This window comes from Pogoniulus pusillus, chromosome 17, assembly GCF_015220805.1.
Source record: "Pogoniulus pusillus isolate bPogPus1 chromosome 17, bPogPus1.pri, whole genome shotgun sequence".
NCBI classification, from domain to species: domain Eukaryota; kingdom Metazoa; phylum Chordata; class Aves; order Piciformes; family Lybiidae; genus Pogoniulus; species Pogoniulus pusillus.
This window is the reverse complement of record NC_087280.1, coordinates 4,683,451-4,702,400: the sequence shown is the minus strand read 5'-3', so window position 1 is coordinate 4,702,400 and position 18,950 is coordinate 4,683,451. Positions and strand designations below refer to the sequence as shown.

Genomic DNA, 18,950 nt, shown 5'->3' with positions numbered 1-18,950 from the left:
ACTATCAGGGAAGTACTTCAAATCAGTAACTCTACTAAAAGGACTACAATCACTGTTTCTGATCCAGGACAGAGCAGCAGAGCCCTTCACCTCTTTTTACTGCCCACTGTACACTTGGCAAACAGGCAGAGGAAAAACAAAACAAAACAAAACAAGTTTTGGGGACTTTTAATTTTTCATTGCACACTTCACTTCCTTTACCTGCTCTAACACTGCCATGGACAATGACAGAACTCTTGCCAAACTAACAGTGTCGATAATCAAATAGCTTCCAGGGAATGATATATTTTTTTCCCTTTTCTACATTTTCACTACTATGAAAGCAACATTTAAGACAGGGAGGTATATATAAGAGCTGATGGTTATTTTTTTTTATCACATGTGGAATCAATTTGATGATTTCAGCTCATTGTACTAATGCAGCTACTAAATCTGATACACTACATTATGTACTCTGGAAAAAAAAAAGTCATGAGTCACCCTGCACTGGAAAAAAAAACAAACAAATAAACCTCCACCAGAATATGTATTCTTTGTATCGCTCTCAGCTGGTGGAGAAAGTGAAGTCCAGCACTTGACCTAAGAGATGAACAAGGAAGGAAAGCAATGGAAGTCTTGCCTATGACTTCTTTATGAGGAAAAAGGCTTCTCTTGACTTTTTTTTTTTAAATAATTTTCTTCATCCTTCTTTGTTTTTGTTTGTTTGGTTGGTTTTGTTTGTTTGTTTGTTTTAAATACTGGCTTGCCTTAATGATCCTGGCAAATTTTCCAGGCTTGGAATACTTACCTTACAAATGCTCTAATACAACATACAAACTCCTTAATGACATGCAGTGCAGGAAGCTTGCTTTACCTCCTGCCACATGCTGGAATCCTGACACATTTACCTAGAATTAGCTTTTCTTGTGGCTCTCTCTCTAGTCTGAAAGTCAGAGATGCCTGTCAAATGTAACAAGATCCTAATTAAATCACCACATTTCTGTACAGCCAAGCATCTAAGGACTTGCTTAACTTCAAATATATGCCTAGGTTTCATTAATATTTGCCTGTGGTTTCCTTTTTCTGAATTCAGACCTATCAAATTAACACAAGCTCCTTTTTTGTTTCAGCCAGGACAGACAATTCACATTAATATTTTTTGATTTCTTTAAAAAAATGTTGTTTACTTTCAAATTTTCTATATATTCATACAGTTTTATTGTGTCTGCTTCTGCTTAGCTCAAATAAATCCCAAAGAAGATGCACCTACCTAGCTTAATTTACTTTAGGTTCCACGCAATGAACATTAGAATAACACTACCCAAACTACGCATAGGTAAGAGACACAGCAAATATGTTTCTGAAATGCTACTTCATGATGAATTAATGAAGCCTTCCTTTGCACTACCTGTCAGACTCAAGACCCTGATTCATTTCAGAGGTGGAGCCCCTCTGGAGTTACAGAGTGTGGCAATATGATCCTGGTTTGCCAGCCAATGGCACCAGCTGCTCTCACAGTAAGAGCTTGAGGGAAATGAGAGGCCAGAGCATCTTAAATCCCTTACTGTGATAAGCTGAAGCAACCTCTACACCCCATAAGCAAGGCTGCACAATGTATGCCAATCTAAAAGTGACTTTGTTTACTTTCAACCTTGGCTAAAAGTCACCTTTAATAATAGTATATTTTTCCCTGCTCAGATTCTGAATTTCCAGCTTTCCTACCCAATCCAGGCTGACTGTCCAGCACAATGACTGATGTGATGACCTGTGGGAACTTTGCACTGAGCAACATCTTTCAAGATCTCCTATTAGTTATCTTCTGTCACTTCCACCAGTTGGTAGTGTTCTGCAGGGCCTGCTGATTCGGTTCATCTCCAATAGCCAATGGGTCAGGCACTCTCTGCTGCCCTGCCAGGCTCTCCATGCTCCCGTGTGACTCACAACTGCAATAACCATCCTGATCCACTGTATTAGTATTTCTGAAGTTTATCACTGAGGAAAGCATGATACATGATTCCTGAAGTCTGAAGATGGGATCCATTTTCCCCTCAAGTTTACCTGGGCCAGCGTTCACTGTACAGTACATTGCTTGTCCATTTGCTGCAATTCATCTTGCTGTGGAAGTCTGCAGCAGTATAAAAGTCAGTCTTTCAAAACACACTACAGTGACAAAAGCCAGCAATATGCCACACAGCACTTGAGCAATAAAAAAGGACAATCAATCAAAAAAAATTAAAGCTCCCTGTGGTCCAGAAGAGTACTAAAGTTGCAGTGAACTCTTGCGAGAGAGGTGAGCAAAGTGTGGGTGGTGTCACAGCCTCCGTGGGCTGTTTAAGCCCCCCCAGGGAGTGCTGGTGACCCAGAGTGCCAGAGAGCTGAGCAGGCAAACAAGGCATGGCACAGCAGTTCACACAGGCAGGGAAAGAGTCTCTCACTGAGGGGATCGGGCCCAGTGTAGAAGCAGAGGTCTCTGCCTGGCAGGAGGCGACAGCCTCCTTTCACACTGCCCCCACCACCACTGATGCAGCTACCCAGACTGAGCTTGAGGGAAGGCCTGCAGCCATGCAAGCACCAGGCTGCAGTGACTCAGCTTATGACATTGGTGCAGGAGGGCAGCACAGAGCTCACCTGTGGGAGATATGCCTAGAGAGGACCTCATCTGCTTGGTAACAGAACTCCACTTAGGCAGGCTGAGAAGCACCAGGGAGTGAGTCAGCCGGACTGGTGGAGTCACCCTGCTTTCCCCGGAGCAGACTCACAGCAGTTAGAGCTCACAATGAGAGTGAATGGGAACACTCCCTGTACAGCAAAGCAGCTCACACCTCCACCCCTGTGGCCTCCCACATGTTCCCAGTTGCCCCTACACAATAGGTACAGGACTCTGGACCCCGAGGGACAGTCAAACGACGACAAAGACAGAAATGCTTCCAAGTTGCTACCGAAGGTAAGGCAGTCAACACCAAGAAAAAGAGAAGGGTTACTATTGGTGATTTCCTTCTCAGTGGGACAGAGGGTCTCATTTGCTGACCTGACAGGGAAGTCTGCTGTCTCCACGGGGCCTGGGTTAGAAACATGGCAAGAAAGCTCCCCAGAATTCTGCTGCCCACAGGTAACCTTTCAGATAGGCAATGACAAACGAGAAAAAAGAAAACTGAGGACTGTCAAGAGGAATTTCAGGGCCCTGGGTCAACTGGTCAGGGGCCTGGGAGCATAGGTAGTGTTCTCCTCCATCCTTCCAGTAATGAGGACCAACCCAAACAGATTGAGGAAGACTCACCAAATTAATTCCTGGCTTCAAGCCTGGTGCCACAAGCCCAACTTTGGAGTTTTTTTGATCATGGGTCAGTTGACATGATGCTAGCCTGCTGTTAGCAGATGGGGCACACCTCAATCAAAAGGGGAGAAGGGTTTTAGCATGGGAGTTGCCTGGCTCATGGACATTGTCTACCTGGACTTTAGTAAAGCCTTTGACACTTCTTCCCACCGCATTCTCCTTCAGAAACTCCTGGCACAAGGCTTGGACACGTGCACTCTGCAATGAACTATAAACTGGCAGAATATTAGGAAATATTTCTTCACTGAAATTATATCACAGAATGTTAAGGGATGGAAGGGACCTCAAAGTATTATCTACCCTAACCCCCTGGTATAGGGTCACCTGTACCAGATCACACCGGAACGCATCCAGGTGGGTCTTGAATATCTCCAGAGAGGGAGACTCCACAACCCCCCTGGGGCAGTCTGTTCCAGTGTTTCTGTCACAGTCAGAGTGAAAAAAATCCTCCTCATGTTTACATGGAATGTTCTATGTCTCAACTTCCACCCTTTGCCCCTTGTCCTGCGGTTGGGCATCGCCAAGAAGCGCCGGATTCCACCCTCTTGGCATTCACCCTTTACCCCTTTGTAAAGAGGAACGAGATCACATTTCAGTCTAAACTAAAGAGCCTCAGCTCCCTCAGTCTCTCCTCGTAAGGAAGATGTTCTTCTCCCTTAATCATTTGTGAGGCTCTGTGCTGCACTCTTTTAAGCAGTTCCCTGTCACTCTTGAACTGAGTGGCCCAGAACCTGCACAGTATTCCAGATGTGGTCTCACCATGGCAGAGCAGAGGGGAGTATATCTTTATAATCAGGTAACTGAGTTTATAAGCATCTTGTAAGTAATACACAGGATCTCTGCTGAAAGAACTTAAATGTCATCCAGCAAGTTTAAGAATGACTGTATGTGAAGCACTGAATAAAGAGTAGCCAAATGGAAGCAAATCACATAATCATATCACTCATCTATTCATATGTCCTAATTAGGTATTTAATATAGATGCATGCTACTGGTTTTTTCAAGAACTAGCAGTTTGAATCAAATTGTTAATAAAGATTTGTACTTTCACAAATCATGGAGTAGCATTTTTGGTGGAAATCTGAATTTTGGTTTCCTAGTTGTGACTTACATACATAAAGCATTTTAAAGAAGAGAAACTAATACAATTTGAAACTTTTCCTGCAGCCTTCTAGATATTTAAAGAAGATGATGATCATAGACTAGTTCTATGCACTTAAATTAAATAGTCAGATATTTTCCTGCAAATAAAAAAGAACGGTTCAGCTTCAGACCAAGAACTTTTCCCACTCCTTGTGTACTGTGTAAGGTTAGCCCAGGATTACTGCAGAGTGGAAGTGCTGATTTTTAGAGCGATATTTAGTCTAGTTCTACTGATGGGTTTAGATTTTCTTGTTTCACTTGGATATTTGCAGCTCTGGAAAAGCATCACTCATGTCAGCTATTTCTGTCCATATGTACCATAAAAACACTGGAATTATCTTTCAAAGAGGCTAATTAATTTTCTGGTCAGGAAGAACAGAAAGCCAGCAGCAAGATTTTTGTCTGTGTAAAAGCAAAACAAATGAGCATTCAACTGATTCAGCAAGCCAAGTTCTCAATGAACTGAGCTGTGCTAGACCAGACAACCATAGCATTATGAATCAATTATTACCATTTGCTGAAGATTATCCATACACTTAGCAAGCCATGAGACATCCATCATGTCTAGAATGATACTAGCATTTACCATTCCATTCAACTACTTCCTCAGTGGTTGCTTTCCCCTCAAAGGAATATATTTTTTTACACCTCATCAGAGTATTCCAAGTTTAAAATCAGCCGGTTTAAGCCTCACCAGTAGCAGAGGAACGCTTGGCAATGCTGCAGCAGGAAGATAATGTGACTTATGATGTAGCCTATCTGCTGGTTTCTTTTGTCCACAAAAGAAAAAGCAGCTTCTTGTTGCTTTGTGACAGTGGAGGAAAGAGAAAGGTTGCCTAGAAGAGAACTGAAATCAGCGTTTACAAAATCCTCTATATCAAGATTTGAACAAAACCTTACAAGTAATCTAAGGGCACCACTCCCATGTGACTAACTCCGCATGTCACAGTTGTGTTCTTACTACTCCACAGTCAGATTGGTGTTTTTTAGTAATTCTGACCAAACAGTAGAAGTTGTAGTTCTTTTATCAAGTGGAAAGTGAGACAAAATTGTACTACTGTGAAGCAGATAAAGGCAAACAGAACTGAATCGTAATTTTGTAAAGTTCTGAACTTCCTGAAGCAAAACCTGTGTCAGCTCTTGGAGAAAAACATGCTAATGAAAGAGCATATTCCACAGGTAGTCAAAAAGAAATGCAGGTATTATCACAGAGGTGAATTAACTTCCCAGAAAACCATCCTTCTCAGCAGAGTTCCCTTTTACTTTCATGAAAGGAAGCACTAAAATGTGCTCTTCTACTTGACTGTGCTCTTCTGCTGTAATGTATTTCACATTCAGACGTTACTTTCTTACAACAACTCAGACTAAAAAGCTAATGGTTCTCTAAGGGACATTCCCTGCCTTTTCCACTATCTTGTATGACCTCTGGTTCCCAACTTGAACAGGGCCATTATAAACATTTGGATCTTAAAACTATACTATTGGTATGGGAACTATTAATGTTTCTTTTCTATTTATCATTTATACAAATGTCAATTCTCATTTGTACAAACAACTAATAATTTTATTGAGCAGGAACTGTGCATCTAATCTCTGTAATTACAGTACTCCATCAAACAGTTAAATCTTTTTGTTTGATGTGAGGTTATTTATAACTTTGCAAAAGAAATAAGTCTTAATATTAATAGTCCAGAGTTTCTCTTCAAAGTTAGATCTGCATTATTTCTTTGCTTCTACATAAACACATCTCATACTGCTAGTATTTAATCAGCAGAATATGTCACCACTTAGGCTCTTCTGCTTTAAGGTCAAGCTCCTTTCTTTCCATTTTGCAAACTCCAATAGTGGCGAGGCTCTGAGCAAACAATGTCCTAAATCCCTCCTAGCATTTAATCAGGAATTGGAGCACCATTTCCATGCAAAAACCCCAATGTTTCAGAATGCTGCATTCAAATTTCAAAATTAGAATTTTGTCTGTTTGAAAAACTTCAGTGTTTATTTTCTTAACATCACATTTAAGCTTTTAGAGAGAAGATAACAGAGTTCAGAAATAACATTAGTCTTCCAATAAGTGACATTTACAGAGCACTGGCCCTCCAGAGCTAGCTCTGTGGTTTAAGCACAGATTCTGTGGTGCTCTGTCTATATGTAACGAAGAAAAAAATCACCTGAGCAGTTTGTGTGTAATCAGCCTAAGCCATTTGAGCATGTGCCTAAACAGCACAAAACCTTGTGTCTCTGAGAGCATTTTCTCTCCTCAAAAGCAAGCATTTTCTGTCATGCTTCAAAACCCTATTCACAAGTAAGCTGTAAGCCTCAGAACCATTATTACTAGTACATTTTGTATTCTGTCTTCCACAATAAACGTTAAGGGTTTGGGAGAATATCTGATCACCAGCTACAAAACTGTGAAACGTCGAGCCATTGGACATGTTACAGAGCTGGCTGAGGATAAGCTTCAGAGAGCAAGAAACGTGCTCCTCTGCCATGACAAATGTGCTACAGTTTACCCATTATTGAGGGGAGAGGAAGATGAGCAAGCTTTTCCGTGGTACTCACTTACCAAGATTTAAGGCATTTTGTTTTCTCTTTACGTTTCAGTATCGCTTCAATCAAGCGTTACATAAGCTGAACACGATGAACTGGGTTTGGGCCTCTTGCAGGCTCCCACCCTTAGAGCAGCATCCAAGTGCTTGAAACAGCTGTCAACTGCCCGAGCCCAAAGCTGTGAACACAGAGCAGGCTGGTGTGCTCTCTGCATGGGGCCAGCCATCATGGGGACAGTCACTGTGGGCCTGCACAGGCTTGGAAAACTTACAGCTTATGGGACAAGTACAGGGAGTTCCCTCGCACATGAGGCGACACAGACAATAGCACACAGGGCCTGATTAAATATTTGCAGGCTTTAGACTTTGTTTTACATTTCTGTGTGAACTTTAATTCTCATGAAAAGGAAACTGACTGGGGGGGGAAGGAGGCAGAGCAAAGGCAGGAGCTGGACAAGCTTCTGTGTCCAGCTCCACCAGCCAAACCCATAATGTTCTATGCTCAGGTCTCATCTGAGAAGAAACTGCTTATTAAGCAGGATTATGCCAAACTCTGTGGTGTTCTTTTGATGCAGACAAAGGTCCACTGGGGATTAAGCTGAGCCCACCAAACTCTTCTATTTGTGACCCAAGAGCAAGATCAGAACATCGCTCTTTGGAGGCGGCAGCAACCGACGTCTCTTTCTCTCTATCTCCATCCCTAAAAGCCTTAGTTACAGATGACATTTTAAGGTTGTTCAAAGTACTGGCTTTTATCACACTGAGACCTAAGTTTATTCTTTTGTGTTTACAGTTTAAGAATAATTCAATAAGATAAATCCAAATGCATTAATTGCTCATATTAATTCCTATCCAGATTCTCTTCCCCTCCGACAGGAATCAGCCAGCCATCACAAACTGAAACTGAACACACTTGATTCCATAGAGTCTTTGCTCATATTAAATTACCTTTCCCACATCATTAAAATTAAAATTTAAAAAATTTAAATGCATTTTGGAATGTCAGAAACACAATTAAGATGTGATGTGTGAAATATACAGTCCCACATGCCCCTGCTGTATTATATTTGCTTTGTCACAGATCATCCTTAGCAAAGAAAGTTCATCGGTAAGCTCTCAACAACAAAGGTGTCTGACAAATTACCTAGGAGGCATCCCCCCTTTTCACCCACTGCCCAGACAGGAATGCCATCTTCTGTGCAGACACTGGTTCACTTATGTGAATTTATGTGGTACAAGTATGTAAGGCTGATAGAGAAAAAAGCACACATTGTAGATCTGCCTTCATTTACTCCTTTTTACTTGGTGAGTTTAATCCCTAGGGGATTTTTTGTTCACAAACTGAAGTGCTCCTAAATGGTAGTCAAGACTGGAACTTCACATAAATCAGTCACTTGTCAAAATCAGCTCCTTCACAAAATTTACCAGCTCTATTTTTCATTCAAATGTATAAAGCTTTAAAAAGGCTGTGGTTGGTTTTATTAAAAAAAAAAAAATTAAAAGGTTTAAAGAACCAAACCCACAACCTCAACATGAAATCCACCCTCCTAAAAATCCCTCCTCTGAAAAGAAACTAACCAAACCGGAATTAAGTAACGTCAGATACTTCAAACTATACATGAACCTATACAGGAAGTAGTAATTCCTGCATCTTCAGTCTTGTGCTGTATTTTCAAAGCCTCCACCTACTAGATCAAAAAATTGTTCCATTCATTTCATAGCCCCCAAAACAACCTAATGAAACTGTAACAATGTCCCCTAATAAACAACCCATATGGAAACTACATAATATTTTTATAACCAATTGTCCAAGTTCTTCTGTCAACTGACTTTTACTATTTTTCCACTGGAAACGTATCCTCCTTCACGCTGACACTGGCCACATACTGAAACTCAATGTAAGCTAACAATGTTAAAAGTGCAGAATGATTTCTCCGCAGAAGGTAACTTTTAATCAAGTCACTTCGTAAGTGTCCCTTGCAACCTAATGGTACTTTGTAACCACAGTAAGGATAGGTATCACAGACATAGAGATGTTTGTGATACACTGCTGGATAACGTACTACTGTTTTATGGCAGAAATAAGACTTGCAACACAAAATAAACACTAAAAAGAAATACAGTTCCAAGCCAATCATTTAACAAAACAGAGAAAAGCTCATCTCAGGCTGAAGGCTTTCCTGGGGACTATACCATGCTTACTTTGTGCTGGGAACGAGTCCTAAACATGATCCTTTAGGACTGTGCCTACCATTCTTTAGATTTATACCTGTGATACTGCTGTCTGATGTTTACAGCAGGAGAAATCCCTTTTCCAAAATGTCCTGTGTCTTACTGCTGCTTATTCTTTCCACTGCAGCTAGCTGGTGGGCATGAAACATGTTCTGCAAGAAATTTCCCCCATCTATACACAAGGGTAAATTTCTAACAAGTGAATGGTATTATTCTGTTAGTAAATTTGATGTGCTTCCTTTTTCAACATACAGATTGTTAGGTATCAACATCTCAGTTGTTCATAAGCTTACAACAAGAACAATGTATTGTTCTTAGGGACACAGGAGTCCTGGGATAGGTTTTTGGAGTGACAGAGAAATAAAGTAGATGTGCAACTGCAAGATAAACTTCTGGGGATGAAATCCCTTCTTCAAGGACACGTGGTTTGTATTTCCAAGACTCTTCCTATTGCACTGGTTATTCTAGGAAAAGCTTTTACTTCTGTCTACAGATGGATACCTTTTTTAAAGCTGAATATGCCTTTTGCTAGCCCTTTCACAGAGATTTCACTTTGTGATCTAGTAATAATACATTACAGTTAGAGAATTTACAAGCATACAGCTCCAGACCCTACAAACTCCAGAAGTTTGTGAAGTTCTTTTAGCGCACTCCAAAGAAGTGTGTGTCAAAGACTGAAACATCAAAAAATATCTGTATTTAAATAGATGCAAAGCACTACAAATCAACAATGCAACCTCTCTTGGAGGCAGCATCCTGAGTCTGGGGATCTGACTTGCAATAGCTATTCAGATGAAAAATACTCACCAACTGCAATGAGCACAGAGAGATTTTTAGTCCCAAGGCAGCAATGAGAAAGAAGCCAAATCGCCTGTCACTCATGTTAATGTAATGATGGGACCACATTCAATTATCCAATATAATATGCAAATGAAGTGAGTTGACAGCACATGCTAATTATATTCATTATAATAATTAAATCAAACAACGAAAGGCAATAAAAAATGTAATGAAATAGAAGGGTACTTTTAATTAACAAGAACATTTTAATTAGAACCTGTAATCCTGTAGTCTGATATAGTATGGTTGGCTTATTGAAGGATTGGACATCAGTTTTAATATGCACTTTAGTTTTACATCTCTACCCTTAGCATCATGGGACCTGTTTTTGTGTGTTAGTAGATTAAATGGTGGCTAAACAAAGCCAACAACACCACGACAAAAAGAGACCCATCTTCCTTGCTCATCCCCAGGCAAAGCAGATGCCTAATAAAGGCCGGGTGCGATGACGGAAAGGCAGCTCGCGCGGGGCAGGCTGTCTGCTCAGGTGCCGATACAGAACAGCGCAGCTTGGCCTCGACTCGTGGTCCTAAAGCACTGAAAATATTACAGAAACACCCTTTCTCGAAACTTTCGCTTTCAGAACTGATTTATTTCTCCTGTGACAGCAGCTGCCCTGAGAAAAGCTTTATGAACGTTAAAAGAAAACAGGAGAAAAAGCAAAGGAATATTCCTACTACATCGCATGTGGGCAGAGTCAGCAAAATCACCCTCTTCTTAAAATAAACACAGCAAGCACTATCAAAACACTTAGGAATGCATTCCTTAGGAATCCATTGTCCTCATCACTCCTCAGCAGAATCACTTGGGCCTGGACCAGAAGCCAGTAGTGCTGAAAGCTCTAACTGGGACCCCAGCCACTGTCTCTGGATGTGTGTAGGACCCACTCCGAGGCCCCCCTCTTATTTGGGCTCCTGGAAACTGCAGTGAAATATGAATCTCGAAGCTACACGATGAGAGAAAAGAACCTGTCTTTTTAGTTTGCTACTCAACTAAACATAAATACTTCTACAGGTGGGGCAACAAAACCAGACGAACCCATGTTATGCTCACTGACTGGCATATGATGCTCTTGGAAGGTTTTCCTCTGCAAACATGAAATACTTAGGAAATTGCCCTTTTATTATTTTGACTGCATAGCGGTAATCATTCAGTTACTAATACTGAAGGTCAATGCTGAGACTGACGGGCTGTAAAACTGCCTTTTTAGAAACTTATCTATTCTTCAAACTGGGAAAGTGCAAGTTTAAAAATAGCAAACGCTTTTGTTTTTCCTTTATTCCAGCACATCGTTTTGGACATCAATCAACAGATTGTGGGTGAACAAAGGAATCACAAAAGGCACCCCAGAAACTCCAAACAATTATTTGTTCTTTTTTTAAGAGAGTTGAAAGGAATTAAAACATACAAAGGCTTGTAATAAGGAATAGAAATGTAGAGAGAAAAGACTAATTTAAACTACAACCATGTAAAATGAAATGTGTATGCGACTGCAAGACTAATATGAATCTGCTTTGAAACACATCAGTTATTGCCTCCTTTAAAATTTGTTCATATACAAGAGAGCTCTATGGAAATCTGTTTTCATAGCTCAAGTCTGGTGTATGTACTTTTATGACACTGTTCTTTCCAGGAGTTCAAGTCCACTGTCTGAAAGCTTTTACTGGGAGACCAATTTTTTACTTTTATCAAGACTCTGCAGATGACCAACAACGAAAGAAAAAAAGATATGGAAGCTCATTACACAATAAAAAACCTAGGCCATAACTGAATGAATAGAAGGCTCTTCCTCTCTCATGAAACATACTCCATCTTGTCTGGAAGTCACAGCACCTGAAAATAACAATGGTAAGCAAGCTGTGCTGCTCTGCCTAAGCAGCAAAAGGAAAAACACTTTCTTTGCTAAAACCCCCACCTAACTTCCCTGCATTTTCCCAGCACCTGAATGAGGAACACTGTTTCAATGTGTTTTTTTTCCCAAACAAAAGACACCAACCCAAAATGGCACTTCTTAAGTCAAGAACATTAAGTTCTTAGGCATATCAGAAGTTACAAAAAAGTTAAGCACATCATGACATCTCTTGAAACAGTATCACCAAAGCAAACCACCACAAAAGACTGCTGCTAGTGTCTGAAAAGTACTAACACATGGTGGTGGTTTAACTAAAAACCTAAGCTTGATTCTCGAAGCTGAAGAAGCTACCTTTTGATCTTCAAAATTAACTCGGTCCAGAGACAGATTAGTGATGGCACAAGCCCCCAACCCCAAGCGCACATGCTGAAGACTCCACAACACTACAAAATCACCAGCTGGGAAGCATGCCCACAGACAAATGCATTTTGCACATACTTAGTCTCTTGACTGCCTGCCGGCAGCCGCCATCACCAGCTGTTGCCATGGCACGGTGCCCACTCACCACAGTCGGACCTTCACCCCAGGGCACGAGCATTAAACGGCAACAGGCACTGCAAACTGCTCTAACTGACATGGCTGGTAGGAAATCCCTCTTCTGCGCTATTCCTGGCACGTTTATAGTTGCAAGTCCTCCATGCAATGAATCACATCTGTTTATACTTGTGTGCCAGGAAAGACATTTTTAAACTGCAGAGAAAAGACAACATTGTTTGCTGGCACTTCTGGATGCCAGCATGACCCGTTGTGTAGCAGCAGGAATCAGAAAATGCCATCAGTATCACGTGGATTTTCAAAATGACCCCATAAAGAAGCTCCAGATCCTGTGTGGGATTTGGTTGCAGAGGCTAGGAAGGCTGCAGGATCCTCTCTCCAGCTGTGCCCAAAGACACAGAAAGATTACTATAGCATCACATTATACAATTACCTAATAATTCTGACAGTATTCTCAGCTTTAGGATATTCTAATTGTCCAACGGTTGTGAGAACATTATCAGACAGCTTTTCTCTAAACCTCTGCTAACAAGTTGTATCACTTCCTTCTTCTGATCAGCTTTACTGAGGACACTAAGCTCCCCATCCTCAACTCCTACCCTGAAAGCTGAACAAAACCAGGAATCATATGTTACAGGTATGGAGAGGGAGAAAAATGAGTAACTTCAAAAAAATACAGCACTCAACTGAATCACACAAAAAACAGAGACACCGTAATGTGGTTTCTGCACACCCAGAGCCAGGTTCACACACTCAAAAACAGAGTCCATGCCAATTGCCCAGTACACTCTGAGATGCTACACACAAACTCAAGAGACTTTTTCAAGACTCAAATACTTGAAATATTTCTGAAGGTTTGAGTCTGGGTTATTTTCTAAGTTAATATGAGATCACACAGTCCACTGAAAAGAATGGACAACAATGAAGGAAGCTAAAAGGGAATTTCCATTGTTTGTTCAACACAATATGTGGTTTACTACTGAAAAGATTCAAGTGAACAAGTGGCTTAAACTTAAATGAGCACTCTGGCTACCAGGGGAATGGCTACACTGGCATCCAAGGTTGGCTTAGTTGGCTTTAAAAGGGTTTAACTTGGGTACCACAGCCATCTGAGCAAGCTGACATGAAGTAAACTTGGAATAAAAATATCGGTTGCTAAGAGTATCTTGGCAAGGAGCAAGGCCAGTTAAAATCGATGCAATGTCAGCATCATTGCCTGCATAAGAACATGGAGCTTGCTTATGGCCACATGAAATTAATGTTTTTGTGCTAAGATGCAACTTCAGCTTCTCTCTTGCCATGCATAAGTTTGTCCTTATAGGAATCCAAAGTGCTTCAAACAAAATGTTAAGGGGATTAGTTTTCTTGAGGCATCCATGACTAAATGTGCCCTTGATAACTTCTGATCCCATTTTCCATTTGCCTTACCTGATTATCTGGGTTGTTTACAGTAAAATAGCCCACACAAATAATGACTTCGTGCAGCAATCCTTCATAGGTATGCTGGGAACAATACCACAGCAGGGAGCTGATAATATGCCGGAACGCAAGGGACAGTCCTTCAGCACCCACAATAGACTGAAAAAAAGACCAAGAGACAGAAATTACAGTCCAGCAATACATACCAGAAATTGTGTGGATACATATACATCAATTGCATCCCCTCTCAGTGATTTTTTTTTTTACAACATATAAAGTAAGCTCTTTGTCACAATGACTTTGGTGGAGGACATCAACTTTCTTCTTTCGCTTACTTACAAGTGGAATATACATTAAAAGTCACAGTAAGAATAAATTCCAATTTAAAGGGACACAGGAAAAAATGGATTCTGCTTAGCTGAGATTCAGTATAGCATTAGGTTGACCATTTAATTTGACATACAGTACATGTTCCAGGAAAAGTTAACGCTAATAATAGTTCCTAGCAATAAGCAAAGGAAACCAAAGCATTTCTGCAAAAAAGCAAAACGTATTTCTCATCAATAACTCATGCTCTGAATGCAATACAATGATTAATAACAAATAATGACTTTTCAAACAGTAAAGAAAGTTACAAACGTCCAAGAGGAGAGAACAGTCAGATGCAAAGCTTCTTGGGATACTTTTAGAAGTAGGCAAATTGCTGTAACGTGGAGATTCAGAATTAGATTTTATCAGTGCAGCCTGCAGCCTCTATTTAATAAACATGTCAAACAGACAGAACGACACAAGGTCAAAGGGGAGAACTAAAGCACAAGGAATGAGCATGACAGTCTACTAACTGATGAAACAGCAGTTCAGGCCTGTGAGAAAATCTCTTTCATTTCAGAGTTTTCTTGGTTTTATACCTTGTAGCCTGCCTCAAGTATATATACATAAATCCCAGGCTGCAGCACAGTTTAGTTTTAGCATACACCAGATCTATCCAGCAAAAGTAGAAACCTTGACAATTAAAGCAAACTTAGCTGTGGATACTTTCTAGCTTGAACCCCAAGGACTGTGCCAAGCATGTGTATTTTCAACATGTAATGTGCTGCTGTGCACTGCACCACCACTTACTGCTTTACATCCTGTGAATGCCATGTTCTTGGGTCCCCTCTTATTTAATTAGTGCTGTCCACGCATGCTGTGACCTAGCACCCTAGCTTTAACCTTCACTGATAACAACAGGTCAAAGGGCACTTGAGTTTGTGTATAAAAGTTAAACTAATTTTTCAAGGAAACTATGCTTCCTTTTTAGCCAGAATTAATATCAGCTCAGGACCCTGTGTTGTTTCTCACTACCATCTTTCAATTGTTTAGACTGTCAAATTAAATGAAATATATACCCACAGGCCATCTGTGCTAATACAAACTCTAGAATACCAGACCTCTTCTGTTAATCAAAAACCCCTATTCTCTAGTCCTACTCTTACATGATAAAACTATTCCTTAGAGTGAATAATCAGGCAGTGCATAAACTACACTGCTGTCCCACTGCTGCCAGCTCAAGCCCATGAGGTCAGAATAGACCTTGAGGTTTTTAACATTACAGAAACAAATCACATGAATACACTGAAAGGGATTGCTGCCAAGACCACTGAAGTGTGTCTGTCCATCATAAACAATATTATGCCTACAATTCAGCAAGACAAGTAAGTGGCTGCCACCTAAGCAGAGCCCTGCATCAATGACCTGAATGAAGTAAATTCACACCAGTTGATTTTCTACCACTCTTTGGACAATAATTACTGTTTTGCACTGCTTTATGTAGAACAAACTAATGCAGATCATGGGATCTGGGAATGGATGTTGATGGTTTATTATAAATGCTCAGATATAATGCTAGTTGGTAGAAGGATAAATAGAGACAGCATAATAGAAGCTTGTATTTTACAATTCCTGAGTCACTGGGGAGCAACCCTTCAGCCAGAGGGATTTGCTACAGCTCCCCTACAAGCTGGAACTGTCCCAGTTCAAGTCTTGCTCTCTGGTATGTATACCTGTAATACTTACAGCAACAAGCACATACCCAGTCTCAAACCAAGAACTATTGAGCAAGATGAAGAAAAAAACTACATCGATACACCTTGATTTACAGAAAGAGCTAATGATGTTAGGTTAAAAGTTGTTTGGCATGAAGCTCCAATAAATACAGTGTTTCTGTGCCCTGCAAATGAATCCTGACTGGACTGGATCTTGCAGCTGCATCCATAGAGATGATTGCTCCTATGTGCAAATTGCATCTTGCTGTTATTGGAGACACTGAATGTACTAAAAATCAAAATCAAGAAATATGAACTGAAGGAGATTTTTATCTTTTACTATTCTTTACTCGTGCAAAGCTCTTCCCAAGTTTAATACACTTCAGATGGAGTGTGGTACAAGTTAAATAGAGATTATATATTAAATGAAGCAGAAACCTATTCTGATTAGTTGTGAAAGATTGATGCTGCTAAATGTTCTACAAAGCAATGCTTTTTGACAGGTGATTTTTAACAACACCACAACAGCTTTGTCAATTTATGTGAGATATATACTTGCATTTGCATTTGCTTTGTGTGAAATGATTCATTTACACTAGAAACCTGTTTGCAGATGGGGATGAGAAGACTCGAAAGACTTTCTCAAGACTCGAAATGTGATCTTTTGGGATTTTTTTTTTGGCAAATAAAAACTATGAAATGTTAAATTTCCAATTTTTGGTCAATACAATTTTACTTGGATTAAAAAAATGCTTTCAAGTGATTTTCAGTGTCAGCTTTATAATCTTTAAGCAAGTGCCCACTGAAAGCGCTAACAAATGTGCTTTGTAGTTATAAGCAAGTGCTTTCACGTTAGAAAAAGTAATTTTGCACTTCAGACAGAGTGTTTTACATTTGTGGGGGGCTTGTCAAATATAAAAAGTACTACACTGAAAGTGAGAGGTTTTAAATAGTAGTAGCAAGGGACTGGATTCAGCATTTCAGGCATTCCAAACGTTCACTTTTGGGTTAAATCTGCTAGCCGTAACTAGATGCTGGAAATAACAACAGCTCTTAATTTTATGCACAAAGAAAAATCTAAGCATTTAATTGTGAAAGTCCCTGCAATAACTAAGCTCTTAAAGACAAAACAGAGTGCAACAATCAACATTTTTACACTAAGCAAGAGTTTGAAAACATCTGTTACCTGAAAGGCAGGCAGATCAAGGACAGCAAAACTATTGAAGAAACGTAAACTCTGAATGGCAACCTGGATTGTGTTCGCTGCATAGCTGTCTTTAGGACTTGCTGTGTTTGGATCTGAAATTGTCCCGTGGAAAAGCACACAGTACAGCATATGCAAGACTCCAACCAGATCCGTAGACTGGAGAACCGCTGTTAGTCCTGTGGGATCCTGACGTGTATTGTCAAATATGTTACAAGACCTGTCAAAGAAACATTAAGCCATCTGAGGAGGAGACGAGCACTGTGAGCACGCCTGCCCAGGATGCAGTACTTACTTCTAAGAAGCCAAATGTTAGAAAAGCAGAAAATGTTACAAAGGAAACAAAAAGCTGACTAACATGTCAAGAAACCACAGCATTTCCAGCAAATGCTTTCAATAGCCTGCACATCGTCACACGCTCTCTTTAATTGCAGTGCAGCTGCGTCTTTAAGTATCTCTAAGTATCTTTCTCCATATACTGATGTCTTTGCTCCCAAAATTGGTTTATGAAACCAGCATGAGACCAGAAATTCAACAGCTTTAAACTCAGAAGCCTGGGGGCACATTAGGGGTTCCATGCAGGCTCTGCCTCAGGTCAGTAGCCTACACAGATCTTTCTTTCTTGCAATAGCGGCCAGGAGAAGTGGAAGAACTCCTTGGAGCCTCTTACTGCCTCAGTGACAGGCTGCAGGCATTGAAACAAACTGCCTATCTAAGTAGGAAAGTAAGTCACTAGGAGCAGATGACCCAAATCAAGTAGTTGTGCAGGAAGTTAAGAATGAAGTGGTCCAGCAGTTAACAAAACACATTATTTCTTATTTCAGTCAGATGTTGTTATGGGAGACTGTATCAAAGCATGAGTACGAAATGCTCGAGACAAAGCAGCACAGCTCATGCAAATAGCAGCTAGGTTTCTTTGGTATCTTTTGGCTATGCATGTAAAATAAAGGAGTTTTTTTGCTATCCAGGATATCAGGACAGGCAGGCAAATAACTTAGGATGCCCTTGCCATTCTCACATCCAAATTTTCAAAAGCACTTACTGTAGTTTCTCAGTGATTTGTACAGTTCATTGTTTTTTCACATTATTAATAATCCAGAATATGATGCAGGACAGTCACTACTAAGGAAGACTACCACTCTTGCTACTCTGGAGGTTAAACAAGGTGTGGAGGGCAAGCAGGTACTTGGAGATCTAACTGAAACCCATCATGTAGCTCACTTAAGCTTCATTATGGAAATACACTTAGTCCATGCTGGCAATCAAAAAAAGACTAAAGTATTGAGACAGAGAGAAGAGTAACACTCAAATTACACCACATCATCATCATCTTGTCTTGTCTGTACCTCATCTCCTACATTTCCATTAAAAAAAAACCACCCACCCTCACCCCCCCAAAAAAACCCAAACCCAAACCACAAACAAACACCCAGAAAAGAAGTGTCACTTAAAGGGGACTACAAAGCTAGAGTCTATGAATTATTCTTTGCTATAATTAAAGGAAAATGTGACAAGTGATATGAGGAAATGTTACAAAAGGGCAAACCAGATGGCAGTATCTTTCCCTTTCATAACAACTACAAGCAAAGGAAATGGGAAGCAGTGGAAACAAGAACCACCACTGTCTAAACCAATCTGTAACTCTGAAGACGTCAGTTTAGCACAGGGAAGACAGAGCTGGCAATATCCCTGCTAACTACAATCAGTAAGGAGCTCTTCCTTGACTGGAATAGCTCTAAATGATCTTTTCAGAATCTGCATCAGCAGCACCATTCTGCTCAGCTCTAGTGAGGTTCCCAATACAGATCACGGGTAAGCTTTT

The 18,950-nt window shown here is 40.4% G+C and overlaps 1 protein-coding gene across 3 annotated transcripts in view; it reads right to left on the bottom strand.

Moving 5' to 3' along the window:
• Positions 1 to 18,950, bottom strand: part of SCAPER (S-phase cyclin A associated protein in the ER) — a 243,491-nt gene that overhangs the window by 6,465 nt on the left and 218,076 nt on the right. For all 3 annotated transcript variants that reach the window (XM_064157319.1, XM_064157318.1, XM_064157320.1), the window contains 2 exons: positions 17,111 to 17,348; positions 13,910 to 14,059 (listed from right to left, as the gene is read on the bottom strand). In XM_064157319.1, the coding sequence (XP_064013389.1) occupies positions 13,910 to 14,059; positions 17,111 to 17,348 (388 nt within the window). The remainder of the gene's footprint in view (positions 1 to 13,909; positions 14,060 to 17,110; positions 17,349 to 18,950) is intronic.